This window comes from Salvelinus fontinalis, chromosome 39 (genome assembly GCF_029448725.1).
Source record: "Salvelinus fontinalis isolate EN_2023a chromosome 39, ASM2944872v1, whole genome shotgun sequence".
NCBI classification, from domain to species: Eukaryota; Metazoa; Chordata; class Actinopteri; order Salmoniformes; family Salmonidae; genus Salvelinus; species Salvelinus fontinalis.
The window spans coordinates 2,954,170-2,975,579 of NC_074703.1; the positions used below are offsets into that span (position 1 = coordinate 2,954,170).

Genomic DNA, 21,410 nt, shown 5'->3' on the forward strand with positions numbered 1-21,410 from the left:
GAGGGTGGGGATCTTACTTGGCCTCCAGGTATTCTCTACTAGAGGCTGGGATCTTACTTGGCCTCCAGGTATTCTCGTGGCAGCTCCTCCAGCTCCTCGCTGCCCATTCCTGAGGACCGGACCTCCTGTTCCACCAGAGAGTCTACCAGGACCCTGAAGTACGCCCACACACTGTCCTCCCACGACTCACACACTGGGAGCAGCTAGAGGGGAGAGACAGAGACAAATCACTATTACCACTCTACTATAGTCCCGTCTACCACCACTCTACTACAGTCCAGTCTACCACCACTCTACTACAGTCCAGTCTACCACCACTCTACTACAGTCCCGTCTACCACCACTCTACTACAGTCCCGTCTACTACCACTCTACTACAGTCCCGTCTACTACCACTCTACCACAGTCCCGTCTACTACCACTCTACTACAGTCCCGTCTACTACCACTCTACCACAGTCCCGTCTACTACCACTCTACTACAGTCCCGTCTACTACCACTCTACTACAGTCCCGTCTACTACCACTCTACTACAGTCCCGTCTACTACCACTCTACCATAGTCCCGTCTACTACCACTACCATAGTCCCGTCTACTACCACTAACATAGTCCCGTCTACTACCACTCTACCATAGTCCCGTCTACTACCACTCTACCATAGTCCCGTCTACTACCACTCTACCATAGTCCCGTCTACTACCACTCTACCATAGTCCCGTCTACTACCACTCTACCATAGTCCCGTCTACTACCACTCTACCATAGTCCCGTCTACTACCACTCTACCATAGTCCCGTCTACTACCACTATCATAGTCCCGTCTACTACCACTACCATAGTCCCGTCTACCACCACTCTACTACAGTCCCGTCTACTACCACTACCATAGTCCCGTCTACTACCACTCTACCATAGTCCCGTCTACTACCACTACCATAGTCCCGTCTACTACCACTACCATAGTCCCGTCTACCACCACTCTACTACAGTCCCGTCTACTACCACTACCATAGTCCCGTCTACTACCACTACCATAGTCCCGTCTACTACCACTCTACTACAGTCCCGTCTACTACCACAGTCCCGTCTACTACCACTACCATAGTCCCGTTTACTACCACTATCATAGTCCCGTCTACTACCACTCTACCACAGTCCCGTCTACTACCACTCTACCACAGTCCCGTCTACTACCACTCTACCATAGTCCCGTCTACTACCACTCTACCATAGTCCCGTCTACTACCACTCTACCATAGTCCCGTCTACTACCACTCTACCACAGTCCCGTCTACTACCACTCTACCACAGTCCCGTCTACTACCACTCTACCACAGTCCCGTCTACTACCACTCTACCACAGTCCCGTCTACCACCACTCTACTACAGTCCCGTCTACCACCACTCTACTACAGTCCCGTCTACCACCACTCTACTACAGTCCCGTCTACCACCACTCTACTACAGTCCCGTCTACCACCACTCTACTACAGTCCCGTCTACCACCACTCTACTACAGTCCCGTCTACCACCACTCTACTACAGTCCCGTCTACCACCACTCTACTACAGTCCCGTCTACCACCACTCTACTATAGTCCCGTCTACCACCACTCTACTACAGTCCCGTCTACTACCACTACCATAGTCCCGTCTACTACCACTACCATAGTCCCGTCTACTACCACTCTACTACAGTCCCGTCTACTACCACTCTACCACAGTCCCGTCTACCACCACTCTACCACAGTCCCGTCTACCACCACTCTACCACAGTCCCGTCTACCACCACTCTACCACAGTCCCGTCTACCACCACTCTACCACAGTCCCGTCTACCACCACTCTACCACAGTCCCGTCTACCACCACTCTACCACAGTCCCGTCTACCACCACTCTACCACAGTCCCGTCTACCACCACTCTACCACAGTCCCGTCTACTACCACTCTACCACAGTCCCGTCTACTACCACTCTACTACAGTCCCGTCTACTACCACTCTACTACAGTCCCGTCTACTACCACTCTACCATAGTCCCGTCTACTACCACTACCATAGTCCCGTCTACTACCACTCTACCATAGTCCCGTCTACTACCACTCTACCATAGTCCCGTCTACTACCACTCTACCATAGTCCCGTCTACTACCACTCTACCATAGTCCCGTCTACTACCACTCTACCATAGTCCCGTCTACTACCACTCTACCATAGTCCCGTCTACTACCACTCTACTACAGTCCCGTCTACTACCACTCTACCACAGTCCCGTCTACCACCACTCTACCACAGTCCCGTCTACCACCACTCTACCACAGTCCCGTCTACCACCACTCTACCACAGTCCCGTCTACCACCACTCTACCACAGTCCCGTCTACCACCACTCTACCACAGTCCCGTCTACCACCACTCTACCACAGTCCCGTCTACTACCACTCTACCACAGTCCCGTCTACTACCACTCTACTACAGTCCCGTCTACTACCACTCTACTACAGTCCCGTCTACTACCACTCTACCATAGTCCCGTCTACTACCACTACCATAGTCCCGTCTACTACCACTCTACCATAGTCCCGTCTACTACCACTCTACCATAGTCCCGTCTACTACCACTCTACCATAGTCCCGTCTACTACCACTCTACCATAGTCCCGTCTACTACCACTCTACCATAGTCCCGTCTACTACCACTCTACCATAGTCCCGTCTACTACCACTCTACCATAGTCCCGTCTACTACCACTACCATAGTCCCGTCTACTACCACTACCATAGTCCCGTCTACCACCACTCTACTATAGTCCCGTCTACTACCACTACCATAGTCCCGTCTACTACCACTCTACCATAGTCCCGTCTACTACCACTACCATAGTCCCGTCTACTACCACTACCATAGTCCCGTCTACCACCACTCTACTACAGTCCCGTCTACTACCACTACCATAGTCCCGTCTACTACCACTACCATAGTCCCGTCTACTACCACTACCATAGTCCCGTCTACTACCACTCTACTACAGTCCCGTCTACTACCACAGTCCCGTCTACTACCATTACCATAGTCCCGTTTACTACCACTATCATAGTCCCGTCTACTACCACTCTACCACAGTCCCGTCTACTACCACTCTACCATAGTCCCGTCTACTACCACTCTACCACAGTCCCGTCTACTACCACTCTACCACAGTCCCGTCTACTACCACTCTACCACAGTCCCGTCTACTACCACTCTACCACAGTCCCGTCTACTACCACTCTACCACAGTCCCGTCTACCACCACTCTACTACAGTCCCGTCTACCACCACTCTACTACAGTCCCGTCTACCACCACTCTACTACAGTCCCGTCTACCACCACTCTACTACAGTCCCGTCTACCACCACTCTACTACAGTCCCGTCTACCACCACTCTACTACAGTCCCGTCTACCACCACTCTACTACAGTCCCGTCTACCACCACTCTACTACAGTCCCGTCTACCACCACTCTACTATAGTCCCGTCTACCACCACTCTACTACAGTCCCGTCTACTACCACTACCATAGTCCCGTCTACTACCACTACCATAGTCCCGTCTACTACCACTCTACTACAGTCCCGTCTACTACCACTCTACCACAGTCCCGTCTACCACCACTCTACCACAGTCCCGTCTACCACCACTCTACCACAGTCCCGTCTACCACCACTCTACCACAGTCCCGTCTACCACCACTCTACCACAGTCCCGTCTACTACCACTCTACTACAGTCCCGTCTACTACCACTCTACCACAGTCCCGTCTACTACCACTCTACCACAGTCCCGTCTACTACCACTACCACAGTCCCGTCTACTACCACTACCACAGTCCCGTCTACTACCACTCTACCACAGTCCCGTCTACTACCACTCTACCACAGTCCCGTCTACCACCACTCTACCACAGTCCCGTCTACCACCACTCTACTACAGTCCCGTCTACCACCACTCTACTACAGTCCCGTCTACCACCACTCTACTACAGTCCCGTCTACCACCACTCTACCACAGTCCCGTCTACCACCACTCTACTACAGTCCCGTCTACCACCACTCTACTACAGTCCCGTCTACCACCACTCTACTACAGTCCCGTCTACCACCACTCTACTACAGTCCCGTCTACCACCACTCTACTACAGTCCCGTCTACCACCACTCTACTACAGTCCCGTCTACCACCACTCTACTACAGTCCCGTCTACCACCACTCTACTACAGTCCCGTCTACCACCACTCTACTACAGTCCCGTCTACCACCACTCTACTACAGTCCCGTCTACCACCACTCTACTACAGTCCCGTCTACCACCACTCTACTACAGTCCCGTCTACTACCACTACCATAGTCCCGTCTACTACCACTACCATAGTCCCGTCTACTACCACTCTACTACAGTCCCGTCTACTACCACTCTACCACAGTCCCGTCTACCACCACTCTACCACAGTCCCGTCTACCACCACTCTACTACAGTCCCGTCTACCACCACTCTACTACAGTCCCGTCTACCACCACTCTACTACAGTCCCGTCTACCACCACTCTACCACAGTCCCGTCTACCACCACTCTACTACAGTCCCGTCTACCACCACTCTACTACAGTCCCGTCTACCACCACTCTACTACAGTCCCGTCTACCACCACTCTACTACAGTCCCGTCTACCACCACTCTACTACAGTCCCGTCTACCACCACTCTACTACAGTCCCGTCTACCACCACTCTACTACAGTCCCGTCTACCACCACTCTACTACAGTCCCGTCTACCACCACTCTACTACAGTCCCGTCTACCACCACTCTACTACAGTCCCGTCTACTACCACTACCATAGTCCCGTCTACTACCACTACCATAGTCCCGTCTACTACCACTCTACCACAGTCCCGTCTACTACCACTCTACCACAGTCCCGTCTACCACCACTCTACCACAGTCCCGTCTACCACCACTCTACCACAGTCCCGTCTACCACCACTCTACAACAGTCCCGTCTACCACCACTCTACCACAGTCCCGTCTACCACCACTCTACCACAGTCCCGTCTACCACCACTCTACCACAGTCCCGTCTACCACCACTCTACCACAGTCCCGTCTACCACCACTCTACCACAGTCCCGTCTACCACCACTCTACCACAGTCCCGTCTACCACCACTCTACCACAGTCCCGTCTACTACCACTCTACCACAGTCCCGTCTACTACCACTCTACCACAGTCCCGTCTACTACCACTCTACCACAGTCCCGTCTACTACCACTCTACTACAGTCCCGTCTACTACCACTCTACCATAGTCCCGTCTACTACCACTACCATAGTCCCGTCTACTACCACTAACATAGTCCCGTCTACTACCACTCTACCATAGTCCCGTCTACTACCACTCTACCATAGTCCCGTCTTCTACCACTCTACCATAGTCCCGTCTACTACCACTCTACCATAGTCCCGTCTACTACCACTCTACCATAGTCCCGTCTACTACCACTCTACCATAGTCCCGTCTACTACCACTCTACCATAGTCCCGTCTACTACCACTCTACCATAGTCCCGTCTACTACCACTACCATAGTCCCGTCTACCACCACTCTACTACAGTCCCGTCTACTACCACTACCATAGTCCCGTCTACTACCACTCTACTACAGTCCCGTCTACTACCACTACCATAGTCCCGTCTACTACCACTACCACAGTCCCGTCTACTACCACTCTACCACAGTCCCGTCTACTACCACTCTACCACAGTCCCGTCTACTACCACTCTACCACAGTCCCGTCTACTACCACTCTACCACAGTCCCGTCTACTACCACTCTACCACAGTCCCGTCTACTACCACTCTACCACAGTCCCGTCTACTACCACAGTCCCGTCTACTACCACTCTACTACAGTCCCGTCTACTACCACTCTACCACAGTCCCGTCTACTACCACTCTACTACAGTCCCGTCTACTACCACTCTACTACAGTCCCGTCTACCACCACTCTACTACAGTCCCGTCTACTACCACTACCATAGTCCCGTCTACTACCACTCTACTACAGTCCCGTCTACTACCACTCTACTACAGTCCCGTCTACCACCACTCTACTACAGTCCCGTCTACTACCACTCTACTACAGTCCCGTCTACCACCACTCTACTACAGTCCTGTCCACTACCACAGTCCCGTCTACTACCACTCTACCATAGTCCCGTCTACTACCACTCTACCACAGTCCCGTCTACTACCACTCTACCACAGTCCCGTCTACTACCACTCTACCACAGTCCCGTCTACCACCACTCTACTACAGTCCCGTCTACCACCACTCTACCACAGTCCCGTCTACTACCACTACCATAGTCCCGTCTACTACCACTCTACTACAGTCCCGTCTACTACCACTACCATAGTCCCGTCTACTACCACTACCACAGTCCCGTCTACTACCACTCTACCACAGTCCCGTCTACTACCACTCTACCACAGTCCCGTCTACTACCACTCTACCACAGTCCCGTCTACTACCACTCTACCGTCTACTACCACTCTACCACAGTCCCGTCTACTACCACTCTACCACAGTCCCGTCTACTACCACTCTACCACAGTCCCGTCTACTACCACTCTACTACAGTCCCGTCTACTACCACTCTACCACAGTCCCGTCTACTACCACTCTACCACAGTCCCGTCTACTACCACTCTACTACAGTCCCGTCTACTACCACTCTACTACAGTCCCGTCTACCACCACTCTACTACAGTCCCGTCTACTACCACTCTACTACAGTCCCGTCTACCACCACTCTACTACAGTCCCGTCCACTACCACAGTCCCGTCTACTACCACTCTACCATAGTCCCGTCTACTACCACTCTACCACAGTCCCGTCTACTACCACTCTACCACAGTCCCGTCTACTACCACTCTACCACAGTCCCGTCTACTACCACTCTACCACAGTCCCGTCTACTACCACTCTACCACAGTCCCGTCTACCACCACTCTACTACAGTCCCGTCTACCACCACTCTACTACAGTCCCGTCTACCACCACTCTACTACAGTCCCGTCTACCACCACTCTACTACAGTCCCGTCTACCACCACTCTACTACAGTCCCGTCTACCACCACTCTACTACAGTCCCGTCTACCACCACTCTACTACAGTCCCGTCTACCACCACTCTACTACAGTCCCGTCTACTACCACTCTACTACAGTCCCGTCTACTACCACTACCATAGTCCCGTCTACTACCACTACCATAGTCCCGTCTACTACCACTCTACCACAGTCCCGTCTACTACCACTCTACCACAGTCCCGTCTACTACCACTCTACCACAGTCCCGTCTACTACCACTCTACCACAGTCCCGTCTACCACCACTCTACTACAGTCCCGTCTACCACCACTCTACTACAGTCCCGTCTACTACCACTACCATAGTCCCGTCTACTACCACTCTACTACAGTCCCGTCTACTACCACTACCATAGTCCCGTCTACTACCACTACCACAGTCCCGTCTACTACCACTCTACCACAGTCCCGTCTACTACCACTCTACCACAGTCCCGTCTACTACCACTCTACCACAGTCCCGTCTACTACCACTCTACCGTCTACTACCACTCTACCACAGTCCCGTCTACTACCACTCTACCACAGTCCCGTCTACTACCACTCTACCACAGTCCCGTCTACTACCACTCTACTACAGTCCCGTCTACTACCACTCTACCACAGTCCCGTCTACTACCACTCTACTACAGTCCCGTCTACTACCACTCTACTACAGTCCCGTCTACCACCACTCTACTACAGTCCCGTCTACTACCACTCTACTACAGTCCCGTCTACCACCACTCTACTACAGTCCCGTCCACTACCACAGTCCCGTCTACTACCACTCTACCATAGTCCCGTCTACTACCACTCTACCACAGTCCCGTCTACTACCACTCTACCACAGTCCCGTCTACTACCACTCTACCACAGTCCCGTCTACTACAGTCCCGTCTACCACCACTCTACTACAGTCCCGTCTACCACCACTCTACTACAGTCCCGTCTACCACCACTCTACTACAGTCCCGTCTACCACCACTCTACTACAGTCCCGTCTACCACCACTCTACTACAGTCCCGTCTACCACCACTCTACTACAGTCCCGTCTACTACCACTCTACTACAGTCCCGTCTACTACCACTACCATAGTCCCGTCTACTACCACTACCATAGTCCCGTCTACTACCACTCTACCACAGTCCCGTCTACTACCACTCTACCACAGTCCCGTCTACTACCACTCTACCACAGTCCCGTCTACTACCACTCTACCACAGTCCCGTCTACTACCACTCTACCACAGTCCCGTCTACTACCACTCTACCACAGTCCCGTCTACTACCACTCTACCACAGTCCCGTCTACTACCACTCTACTACAGTCCCGTCTACTACCACTCTACTACAGTCCCGTCTACTACCACTCTACTACAGTCCCGTCTACTACCACTCTACTACAGTCCCGTCTACCACCACTCTACTACAGTCCCGTCTACTACCACTCTACTACAGTCCCGTCTACCACCACTCTACTACAGTCCCGTCCACTACCACAGTCCCGTCTACTACCACTCTACCACAGTCCCGTCTACTACCACTCTACCACAGTCCCGTCTACTACCACTCTACCACAGTCCCGTCTACTACCACTCTACCACAGTCCCGTCTACTACCACTCTACCACAGTCCCGTCTACTACCACTCTACCACAGTCCCGTCTACTACCACTCTACCACAGTCCCGTCTACCACCACTCTACCACAGTCCCGTCTACCACCACTCTACTACAGTCCCGTCTACCACCACTCTACTACAGTCCCGTCTACCACCACTCTACTACAGTCCCGTCTACCACCACTCTACTACAGTCCCGTCTACCACCACTCTACTACAGTCCCGTCTACTACCACTCTACTACAGTCCCGTCTACCACCACTCTACTACAGTCCCGTCTACCACCACTCTACTACAGTCCCGTCTACCACCACTCTACTACAGTCCCGTCTACCACCACTCTACTACAGTCCCGTCTACCACCACTCTACTACAGTCCCGTCTACCACCACTCTACTACAGTCCCGTCTACCACCACTCTACTACAGTCCCGTCTACCACCACTCTACTATAGTCCCGTCTACCACCACTCTACTACAGTCCCGTCTACCACCACTACCATAGTCCCGTCTACTACCACTACCATAGTCCCGTCTACTACCACTCTACTACAGTCCCGTCCACTACCATAGTCCCGTCTACTACCACTCTACTACAGTCCCGTCTACTACCACTCTACTACAGTCCCGTCTACTACCACTCTACTACAGTCCCGTCTACCACCACTCTACTACAGTCCCGTCTACCACCACTCTACTACAGTCCCGTCTACCACCACTCTACTATAGTCCCGTCTACCACCACTCTACTACAGTCCCGTCTACCACCACTACCATAGTCCCGTCTACTACCACTACCATAGTCCCGTCTACTACCACTACCATAGTCCCGTCTACTACCACTACCATAGTCCCGTCTACTACCACTACCATAGTTCCGTCTACCACCACTCTACTACAGTCCCGTCTACCACCACTCTACTACAGTCCCGTCTACCACCACTCTACTATAGTCCCGTCTACCACCACTCTACTATAGTCCCGTCTACCACCACTCTACTATAGTCCCGTCTACCACCACTCTACCATAGTCCCGTTTACTACCACTACCATAGTCCCGTCTACTACCACTCTACCATAGTCCCGTCTACCACCACTCTACCATAGTCCCGTCTACCACCACTCTACCATAGTCCCGTCTACCACCACTCTACTATAGTCCCATCTACTACCACTACCATAGTCCCGTCTACTACCACTACCATAGTCCCGTCTACTACCACTCTACTATAGTCCCGTCTACCACCACTCTACCATAGTCCCGTCTACCACCACTCTACCATAGTCCCGTCTACCACCACTCTACTATAGTCCCATCTACTACCACTACCATAGTCCCGTCTACCACCACTCTACCATAGTCCCGTCTACCACCACTCTACTATAGTCCCATCTACTACCACTACCATAGTCCCGTCTACTACCACTACCATAGTCCCGTCTACTACCACTACCATAGTCCCGTCTACTACCACTACCATAGTCCCGTCTACTACCACTACCATAGTCCCGTCTACTACCACTACCATAGTCCCGTCTACTACCACTACCATAGTCCCGTCTACTACCACTACCATAGTCCCGTCTACCACCACTCTACTATAGTCCCGTCTACTACCACTCTACTACAGTCCCGTCTACCACCACTCTACTATAGTCCCATCTACTACCACTCTACTATAGTCCTCTCTTATGTGAACATTGTTGTTAGATGTTTACTTTGACAATGCCATTAGCCCCCCCATCCTCATCCTGACCCCCCATCCTCCTCCACCGACACCTGACCCCTCCCCCCATCCTCCTCCACCTGACCCCCCATCCTCCTAACACACATACAAGTGCTCCAGAGAGTCTTAGGGAGATAAGACACCCAACATACCCGTTTGAGGTTCCCACTCAGAACAGCGTAGATGGCTCTCTCATATCTGCTGAAGTGTTCGTTCTCAGCCATCCTCCAGCAGCACACCTTCCATACACAGCGCTGAGGGTTCCCCTCCACCGGTAGCAGCTCTGCACTGCCTGGACACACACACAGTTCCATTACAGACCATTCATAGGGACGTGTGTTTAGGGCTGTTACGGTGACCGAATAAGTTAGTCATGACCGCAGTCAAATTCCACGTGACCGTTTAGTCACGGTAACTAAACTTCCCTAAGTTCTGATGCTGCCGGTGGTCGTTGGTGGCCCACCAAACCCGGCGGTCGTTGGTGGCCCACCAAACCCGGCGGTCGTTGGTGGCCCACCAAACCCGGCGGTCGTTGGTGGCCCACCAAACCCGGCGGTCGTTGGTGGCCCACCAAACCCGGCGGTCGTTGGTGGCCCACCAAACCCGGCGGTCGTTGGTGGCCCACCAAACCCGGCGGTCGTTGGTGGCCCACCAAACCCGGCGGTCGTTGGTGGCCCACCAAACCTGGTGGTCATTAGTAGCCTACCAAACTTGCTAACTGCCTGGTACTCAGCACTCTATTGTCAGGATTTATTAGACTTTTTAAAATGTAGATGTTCCAAAGGTCTGCATCCGTGTCTTGTAGGCTGTGTGTGGAAGGAGATGCTAAACCTGTTTATGTTCATTAAAAGGTCAATTACCGTGAGACCTGCAGTTATTTACATGACAATCACCGGCTGACAAAAGGTCACGACCGCCACTTGGTGTTATCTGTTGGTGAGAGTGTACGGTGGAGAACTGACCTCCGTTGATGTTGGGGTCGTGGTACAGCTTCCACCCCTCCAGAGTAGCAGCTCTCCATGCCTGGCCACAGCGCTTACACAGCCTCTGGGCCTACACACAACCACACGTCACTGTGACTAGAAACCAGTTCAGTATAACCCTCCCATCCACCAGGTGGCGCTGTACTGAGATCAGTCTCAAAACGACACCTTATTACCTATACACGGCACTACTTTTGTGACCAGAGAACTATGAGCCCTGGTCAATAGCAGTGCCCTATACAGGGAACAAATGGTGCCATTTGAGAGGTCTCCTGTTTCTCACCTCGTCAGTCATGCCCGCTCGGAGGAGGGTGAAGAGGTACTTCAGCAGTCTGGCATCGTCCTCTCTGTCCAGGTCTGCCAGAGGACGTCTCTGTCTGATGGGGGCGTCAGGGTCCTACAGACGAACCAAGTTACTTTATGTTCTAAAACCATGTATTCCCTATCATGGCATAAGAGCATGTGTATGTAGGAGAGAGAGAAAGAGCTAGATTGTAAAGATTAGGCCTAAAGGTCCCTCTTACCAGCTCAGTAACCAGGGGAACATTGAAGCCTGTGAAGAATAGACCTAAAAGTCCTCTTACCAGCACAGTAACCAGGGGAAAATTGAAGCCTGTGAAGAATAGGCCTAAAAGTCGTCTTACCAGCTCAGTAACCAGGCGAACATTGAAGCCTGTGAAGAATAGGCCTAAAAGTCCTCTTACCAGCTCAGTAACCAGGGGAACATTGAAGCCTGTGAAGATTAGGCCTAAAAGTCCTCTTACCAGCTCAGTAACCAGGGGAACATTGAAGCCTGTGAAGAATAGGCCTAAAAGTCCTCTTACCAGCTCAGTAACCAGGCGAACATTGAAGCCTGTGAAGAATAGGCCTAAAAGTCCTCTTACCAGCTCAGTAACCAGGGGAACATTGAAGCCTGTGAAGATTAGGCCTAAAAGTCCTCTTACCAGCTCAGTACCCAGGTGAACATTGAAGCCTGTGAAGATTAGGCCTAAAAGTCCTCTTACCAGCTCAGTAACCAGGGGAACATTGAAGCCTGTGAAGAATAGGCCTAAAAATCATCTTACCAGCTCAGTAACCAGGGGAACATTGAAGCCTGTGAAGAATAGACCTAAAAGTCCCTCTTACCAGCTCAGTAACCAGGGGAACATTGAAGCCTGTGAAGAATAGACCTAAAAGTCCCTCTTACCAGCTCAGTAACCAGGGGAACATTGAAGCCTGTGCTGGATGTGTTTCTCCTCAGTTTCAGAGCATGAAGGGTATTCTCCCTGAAAGTCAAACAGAATATTAGCCAAGGTACATGCTCTTCCTAACGACATACAAGTGCTTGTCTCTGTCAAATGACTCCAGCTACTTACCAGTAGACAGACTTGGCGTAGTATTCAATGTTGTCAGAGAAGTCCCCGATTTCATCTTTGGCAATACTCTCCAACCAATCCACAACCAGCTGAGAGAGAGGAGGTGAAACAATTATGTATTACAACCATTCATCAGACCAAACAGGACTGTACCACTAGAGACAGATAATAGGGGTTTATAACCATCCATCAGACCAAACAGGACTGTACCACTAGAGACAGATAATAGGGGTTTATAACCATCCATCAGACCAAACAGGACTGTACCACTAGAGACAGATAATAGGGGTTTACAACCATCCATCAGACCAAACAGGACTGTACCACTAGAGACAGATAATAGGGGAGGAGGTGTGTGTGTGTGTGTGTGTATACACTACCAGTCAAAAGTTTTAGAACACCTACTCATTCCAGGCTTTTTCATTACTATTTTCTACATTGTCGAATATTAGTGAAGACGTCAAAACTATGAAATAACACATATGGAACCATGTAGTAACCAAAGTAAGTTTTAAAACAGATTCTTCAAAGTAGCCACCCTTTGCCTTGATGACAGCTTTGCATACTCTTGGCATTTTCTCAACCAGCTCCATGAGGTAGTCACCTGGAATGCATTTCAATTAACAGGTGTGCCTTGTTAATTTGTGGAATTTCTTTCCTTCTTAATGCGTTTGAGCCAATCGGTCGTGTTGTGACAAGGTAGGGGTGGTTTACAGAAGACAGCCCTATTTGATAAAATACCAAGTCCATATTATGGCAAGAACAGCTCAAATAAGCAAAGAGAAACGACAGTCCATATTACTTTAAGACATGAAGGTCAGTCAATCTGGAAAATTTCAAGAACTTGGAGCATTCCTTCATGTGCAGTCACAAAAACCATCAAGCGCTATGATGAAACTGTCTCTCATGAGGACCGCCACAGGAATGGAAGACCCAGAGTTACCTCTGCTGCAGAGGATAAGCTCATTAGAGTTAACTGCACCTCAGATTGCAGCCCAAATAAATGCTTCACAGAGTTCAAGTAACAGACACATCTCAACATCAACTGTTCAGATGAGACTGTGTGAATCATGTCTTCATGGTCGAATTGCTGCAAAGAAACCACTACTAAAGGATACCAATAAGAAGAAGAGACTTGCTTGGGCCAAGAAACACGAGCAATGGACATTAGACTGGAGGAAATCTGTCCTTTGGTCTGATGAGTCCAAATTTGCGATTTTTGGTACCAACCCTGTGTCTTTGTGAGACACAGAGTAGGTGAATGGATGATCTCTGCATGTGTGGTTCCCACCGTGAAGCATGGAGGAGGAGGTGTGATGGTGCTTTGCTGGTGACACTGTCTGTGATTTATTTAAAATTCAAGGCACACTTAACCAGCAAGGCTACCACAGAATTCTGCAGAGATACACCATCCCATCTGGTTTGCGCTTAGTGGGACTATCATTTGTTTTTCAACAGGACAATGACCCAATACACCTCCAGGCTGTGTAAGGGCTATTTGACCAAGGAGGAGAGTGCTGGAGTGCTGCATCAGATGACCTGGCCTCCACAATCACCCAACCTCAACCAAACAAGTGCTCAGCATATGTGGGAACTCCTTCAAGACTGTTGGAAAAGCATTCCAGGTGATGCTGGTTGAGAGAATGCCAAGTGTGCAAAGCTGTCATCAAGGCAAAGGGTGGCTACTTTGAAGAATCTAAAATATATTTTCATTTGTTTAACACTTTTTTTGGTGACTACATGATTCCATATGTGTTATTTCATAGTTTTGATATCTTCACTATTATTCTACAATGTCGAAAATTTTGACTGGTACTGTATGTGTTATTATGTGTTATTATGTGTGTTTTTATGTGTGTGTGTGTGTGTGTGTGTGTGTGTGTGTGTGTGTGTGTGTGTGTGTGTGTGTGTGTGTGTGTGTGTGTGTGTGTGAGAGAGAGTCTAACCTGACTCTGGCGTACTACAGCATCTCTCTGGAAAAGTTGTTCCATCACCACCTTCTCACTAACACCGGGAGCCTGAGGGGAGAAGGTCACACACACACAGGAGAGAGGACTTTACTCCATTTCCTTCTCTCTCTCCATCACACAGCAAGAAACACCTGTAGTCCCCTAATGACATCGTAGTTGTAGAGTTGTACTCACAGCCATATCCATCATGATGTCATCCTCCAGCTCTGTCTGGATCCTGTCTCTGAGGGGGACACACAATGATGTAACAAAGTCAAACCACGCGTCTCCATAGCAACACCATTCCTCTATGTAGTGATGAGGAAAATAAATCCAAAAATCGATAGTTACATGTCGGGATATTATTTTGGACGACATACCGACACATACATTTTTTGGGGCACTAGTTGGCTGTACCTACACCTAAACTTTTCCTTCATAGCTTGGTCTCTTTCAGCATTAAAACTATTTTTGTCATGGCTCTCTCTTGTCCCTCTGCAGGAACTTGGAATCGCAATAAAATCACAATACATATCGGCATGTAAGTATTGTGATAATATCGTTTTGTGAGTTCCCTGGTAATTCACAGCCGTAATATATTTAAAAAATAAATATAAAAAGCGAGAGAGAGAATGGAAGGCACGAACAGACAGACATGCATTTGTGGAGAGAAAAATATGGGGTTCCCAGAAAGACAGACAGGGAGCTAGAAAGAGGTAAAAAGAGAGAGCCAGACGAACCGCCAGACAGGCAGGCAGCCAGACAGCCAGCCAGCCAGCCAGCCAGCCAGCCAGCCAGCCAGACACTAACCTGTATAGAGAAGTGATGAGGCGCCAGGTGACCATCTCCTGCTGTAAAAGCCATCTCATACCAGCAGTCTTAGAGGACTTCTGTTGCCCTGGCGTTGCCCTGGATACCAGCCTCTGGAGCATGCCCACCTGGTACACACAATACACCATTATCACTGTGTTCATAAGGGCAGCATAGCCATACATGCACCATTATCACTGTGTTCATAAGGGCAGCACAGCTATACATGCACCATTATCACTGTGTTCATAAGGGCAGCATAGCCATAGATACACCAGTATCACTGTGTTCATAAGGGCAGCACAGCCATAGATACACCATTATCACTGTGTTCATAAGGGCAGCATAGCCATACATGCACCATTATCACTGTGTTCATAAGGGCAGCATAGCCATACATACACCATTATCACTGTGTTCATAAGGGCAGCATAGCCATACATACACCATTATCACTGTGTTCATAAGAGCAGCATAGCCATACATACACCATTATCACTGTGTTCATAAGGGCAGCATAGCCATACATACACCATTATCACTGTGTTCATAAGGGCAGCATAGCCATACATACACCATTATCACTGGGTGTTCATAAGGGCAGCATAGCCATACATACACCATTATCACTGTGTTCATAAGGGCAGCATAGCCATACATACACCATTATCACTGGGTGTTCATAAGGGCAGCATAGCCATACATACACCATTATCACTGTGTTCATAAAGGCAGCATAGCTATACATACACCATTATCACTGTGTTCATAAGGGCAGCACAGCCATAGATACACCATTATCACTGTGTTCATAAGGGCAGCATAGCTATACATACACCATTATCACTGTGTTCATAAGGGCAGCATAGCTATACATACACCATTATCACTGTGTTCATAAAGGCAGCATAGCCATACATACACCATTATCACTGGGTGTTCATAAGGGCAGCATAGCTATACATACACCATTATCACAGGGTGTTCATAAGGGCAGCATAGCCATACATGCACCATTATCACAGGGTGTTCATAAGGGCAGCATAGCTCTACATGCACCATTATCACTGTGTTCATAAGGGCAGCACCCAGCTCTGCATATAAAGACACAATGACTCACACACACATACCTTGCACATACCCACGCCTGAGGAGCAAACCTCCTGCTCTACAAACTCTTGCGCACACACACACACACACACACACACACACACACACACACACACACACACACACGTGTTCTAAAACGCACACGGATTCTAAAACGCACACGGATTCTAAAACACACACGGATTCTAAAACACACACACAGACTCTAAAACACACACACGTTCTAAAACACACTTACTCACTCACTCGCTAGCATACACACGTGTTCTAAAACACACACACACGGGTTCTAAAACACACACACAGTAGAGGGAAGTTGGTTCAGGTAAGTGAGAAAACGGTACCTTGTCTTGACAGATAGCTTCATACTCCCCCAGCAGGTCAAAGACAGCAGTGGAGGAGTGTCTGAGATAGGACTGGAGGAACTCTGGGAACAGACTGACTGACGCTGCAGGGGGGGGGGGGGTCAAAGGTCAGTGTTGTATTCTATACATTTACAGAACGACACCTAGGCTCTGTACGACACTACCCCCTGTAACCTCTTTCCCTAAACATGGACCATGAAGTCAGTTATACGTGCTGATTTTCAGACCTGACTGGGAAACCCTGGGAAACGGATACCGCCGGCTCATCGGTGATATTAAAATCAATCAACAACCCAAGAGAGAAAATAAATAACTCTGACCAGCCTCTCCAGGATCCTCCTCCTTCAGCATTACAGAGGACATGTTGATGTCTTCAGTAAAGCTGGTGTCCCCGAGTCCCAGCCCGGACAGAGGAGACGGGTACAGGCTGTTTGTCCAGTCACTGTCATCCAGGTTCTGGAGCCCAGAGGGAGACAGAGACACAATGATGCTGTACATAAACACAGAAACTAAAAATCGGCCTCAAAGTTGCATACTTGATTAAAGGGAGAGTCAGTGGAGTGACGTGGCACGAGCAGCACCGCAGATATTGCCATGAGCAAGATGCAACACTGACACAATATCTGCACGGGTTCGCTTCACACTCTTACAACATGGTAGCTACATGACCAAAACAGTGAAGAAGTTTAGCCTCGCGCTCCAACGCTCTTTAGTTGTTGCGGACAATTGACCCACTATACCGTTTACTTTGTGCATCTACGTCATATCACTGAGTCTACCTTTAATAAGAGTCAACAACTGATGAATGATGATGCAGTGTGGTTTAATTGGCTATTCTATTGGCTAGATTCTTCTGTCTCCGGATCCCCTCTTTGGAGACAGACAGAACCACACAGTGTCTGTCAGACTAAACACCGAGTCAAGACTGGTATCTATCTCCTCACCATGCTCATACTGCCCAGCGGAGGCCGTGGTGTATGGATGAAACGAGGAGTCCTGCGCCCTGTCGCCAAGATGGCTGACACATCTGGGTTCCTAGCAGCACTCTTCGGGGTGACTGTAGGGAGAGAGAGTAGGAATCACCACTACAGCAATTACAATAGAGTACAATCTGTTACAACAGTACAGCCTTGTCTCCAGTCATTCTGGGAGACACAAACTAGTGGATGGTGAGAGTCTGGGTTAACAAACTGGACATTATTTTATCTAGATGTCTTTATCGTGGTGGACACCGGTTTTACCTTTAGCCAAACAATGTTCTCATAGCAGAGCCAGAGGGCTGTGTTGGTATTGAACAGGACAGACTTACAGGACTGTTTGAAGAGGGATCCAGGTGTGTGGCAGAGCAGGGAACGGGCAGGTGTGGTGGTACTACCTTGGTAGTCATCACGAGGAGAAAGGACTGGACAACAACGGTCAGGGAATATAACTGGCTAGTTAGTGTAACTAAAAGACACACCTTATGCAGTCCTATAACAGTCCCATGAGACTTCTGTTAGCTAACTATTAGTCTGAACAACAATGTGTGAGCAATGAGCATCAGTAATACAGGTATTAACTGGTATAACATAGACATAGCACAATCCACAAAGACAACAGGTAGGGAGGTTTTCCATGGCAACAGCCCAATAAGGATACAGTTGAATTGAGTCTTCTTCTGAACTGAACTCTTTCGGCGTGCTGCTCTGGTCACTTCAGCATCCCGTACAATAGGCGACAGCAACTCATTCTGGTCCCTACACAGAGGAACCATGTTAGTTCAGATTACTGTAAAGCAGGGGTTTTGCTTCAGCCCTACACAAGAGACACATGGCCTGCTTCTGGCCCATGCTCATTGACCAGAGATAGTTTGTCGGTAAACAAAGTGCTCAGAAGTAATTTATTTTGTATTTTGGAGAAACAGCTTGCGCATACAAAGACAAGTTCACCGGCATTCTAGTGATACCTTTACTTAGGTACGTAACGACAGTTTATTGAACCCTGGCAGTAGTGGTGCCTGGAGAAATGTTGCAAATCATTTCCCCAAACGGCCCGCCCCATGAAAGGAAAGGCGCCCTGTGTGAAAAATTCTATGAGAAAAAGTGACATACTCTGAATTATCTAAAATGATCAATCCCATATTGGGATAAATTAGGCTGTCAACTGAGTAAGAAAATTCACATGTTTCAAATATATATATATATATATATAAAATGGATGTTCTAAGTCCCTAACAATGCTTAAATCACAACAGGAAAAAACTTGATGTCTGGGAGAAATCTAAAGACATTTTGAGTGTAGTTACCCTTTAATTCAAGTGTGCAGGCACCTAGCACTGTTTGGTTAGCGATGTTTCTGTAGCACAGACACCTAGCACTGTTTGGTTAGCGATGTTTCTGTAGCACAGACACCTAGCACTGTTTGGTTAGCGATGTTTCTGTAGCACAGACACCTAGCACTGTTTGGTTAGCGATGTTTCTGTAGCACAGGCACCTAGCACTGTTTGGTTAGCAGTGTTTCTGTAGCACAGGCACTTAGCACTGTTTGGTTAGCGGTGTTTCTGTAGCACTGTTTGGTTAGCAGTGTTTCTGTAGCACAGGCACCTACCACTGTTTGGTTGGCAGTGTTTCTGTAGCACAGTTTGGTTAGCAGTGTTTCTGTAGCACAGTTTGGTTATCATGGGGATTGAGAAATTAATATACGCAATGCCCACTGAAAAATAACTGGATTTACGGCGTATACCCACTACTACACCACTGCCCCGCAGTCACTAAACTAAACCGGGGAAGAATTCTCTATGGGGGATATGAATTGGAAGATGCATGGCGTTGAAGCCGCACAAAAACAGAGCTAATATTACGCTAGCTACCTGGGATCCAGAATCAATATATTCCCTTAAACAAACCACAAGTTACTGAACACTTCAAATTAAATAAAACGCCAGCAAACGTGAATTACTATAAAGACCCATTAGCTAACTAGCTGGTAGTACAAACAAACCACTTGCTAGACAGCTGCAAAACACGTTCAAACGACTTGTTAGCTAGCTAATTTAGCTATATATCTTTGCTAGCTAACACGTTATATACTTGCCATTACAAATCTACAGTCAGCGTACTTATGTAGTACAATCACTAAATAATGTAACATAGGTCCCTGTAATTCATCTTTTTATATCAGCATAAAAAGCGTTTTACCAGTCCATGACAGCAGGATATTAACTCCACAGCAAGCTAATCCAGTTTGCTAGCCTCTACTTCTGGTTCCCGCTCGACAAGGAATTACAATCGAGCTCCAACACTGTAAATATACCCCCATTAAATAGAGTCAATAGCGCATTCTTTTGCGACTCAAAATCATTCGTAAAATATAAGTAAAGTAATTTGAAATGGGCAAATCAGTGTTTACTAGTTATTAAATCATATATGAGATTATACTCGATTGCTTTGGACTGATGACCGAAAAAGCTGCTGTCATAGAGATAGATAGAGAATTAATGTTTTTATATCTGTGCCATTATAGCGTCTGTGAACCCACGGGCAGCGCCATTTAGGCTTTTTCTATTTGAAGTAGTCAATTGTCTTATTCACGATTGTATGATTACTCCTGATGACCCGGTTGGGACATGACTCAAACAGAGTCATCAGGAGGGATCAGACAATAAAGTTGGAAGTCTCACCCAGTTAACTACATTACAATGGTGGAAGCCCTCAATGGAGCTACACATGCTAATGTGGTCTTTCGGCCATTACAGGTCTCTATTATTCTCTATGACTGCTGCGCGTCATCTACTCCACAGGGCTGTAAAGAGTAGTCATGTTGCGCTCAATAACGGACCGTTCCTATAGCGCCACCCTCGGGCAGCAACAGTTAAATGTCCGTATTCTTTTCTTTTTTTTCTCATGAAGTGGTTATTCACTAGGCCTACACTTCTTTAAATAATCTCATTTACCAATGCATTCTTTCTTGATATCATGGCAATGTATTAAACATGAACTTGTAGCACGTAAAGTTATACAATAACATATAGCTATGAGTGCAGAATGTTTCACTTTTGACACAATTTGTCTTAAAACATAAAACAAAAGTCTATGTATTTTCATTTGTATTGTAATTTTTATTCATGTGGTCAGTAGCAGTCCATTTCAGACGGAGAATGCAGGGCCATATTAATGTTTCATCAAAGTCCATGTTATTTTCCTGCATGTTGAAGAACAGGAAGTATATCTGTCCACAGAATTTCCTGGAGACCCAGAATAGCACCGTTGTGTGTTTATATGATTCAGGCTTTCCAAGGATGCTGTGTGTTTCTGAGACAAACGTCTCAGAGGCTGGAGAAGTC

At 48.5% G+C, this 21,410-nt stretch overlaps 1 protein-coding gene across 2 annotated transcripts in view; it reads right to left on the minus strand.

The window, feature by feature from the left end:
* LOC129838636 (nuclear pore complex protein Nup107-like) overlaps positions 1-20,526 on the minus strand; it is a 33,884-nt gene extending 13,358 nt beyond the window's left edge. For both annotated transcript variants that reach the window (XM_055905744.1, XM_055905745.1), the window contains exons 1-15: positions 20,266-20,526; positions 18,728-18,825; positions 18,399-18,491; positions 18,034-18,146; positions 17,410-17,545; positions 17,069-17,172; positions 15,615-15,742; positions 15,000-15,048; positions 14,802-14,873; positions 12,856-12,944; positions 12,687-12,765; positions 11,784-11,897; positions 11,480-11,570; positions 10,670-10,809; positions 58-203 (exon numbers count right to left, since the gene is read on the minus strand). In XM_055905744.1, coding sequence (XP_055761719.1) covers positions 58-203; positions 10,670-10,809; positions 11,480-11,570; positions 11,784-11,897; positions 12,687-12,765; positions 12,856-12,944; positions 14,802-14,873; positions 15,000-15,048; positions 15,615-15,742; positions 17,069-17,172; positions 17,410-17,545; positions 18,034-18,146; positions 18,399-18,491; positions 18,728-18,825; positions 20,266-20,273 — 1,460 coding nt within the window. In that variant the 5' untranslated portion in view covers positions 20,274-20,526. The remainder of the gene's footprint in view (positions 1-57; positions 204-10,669; positions 10,810-11,479; positions 11,571-11,783; positions 11,898-12,686; positions 12,766-12,855; positions 12,945-14,801; positions 14,874-14,999; positions 15,049-15,614; positions 15,743-17,068; positions 17,173-17,409; positions 17,546-18,033; positions 18,147-18,398; positions 18,492-18,727; positions 18,826-20,265) is intronic.
* Between the last annotated feature and the right edge of the window lie 884 nt (positions 20,527-21,410).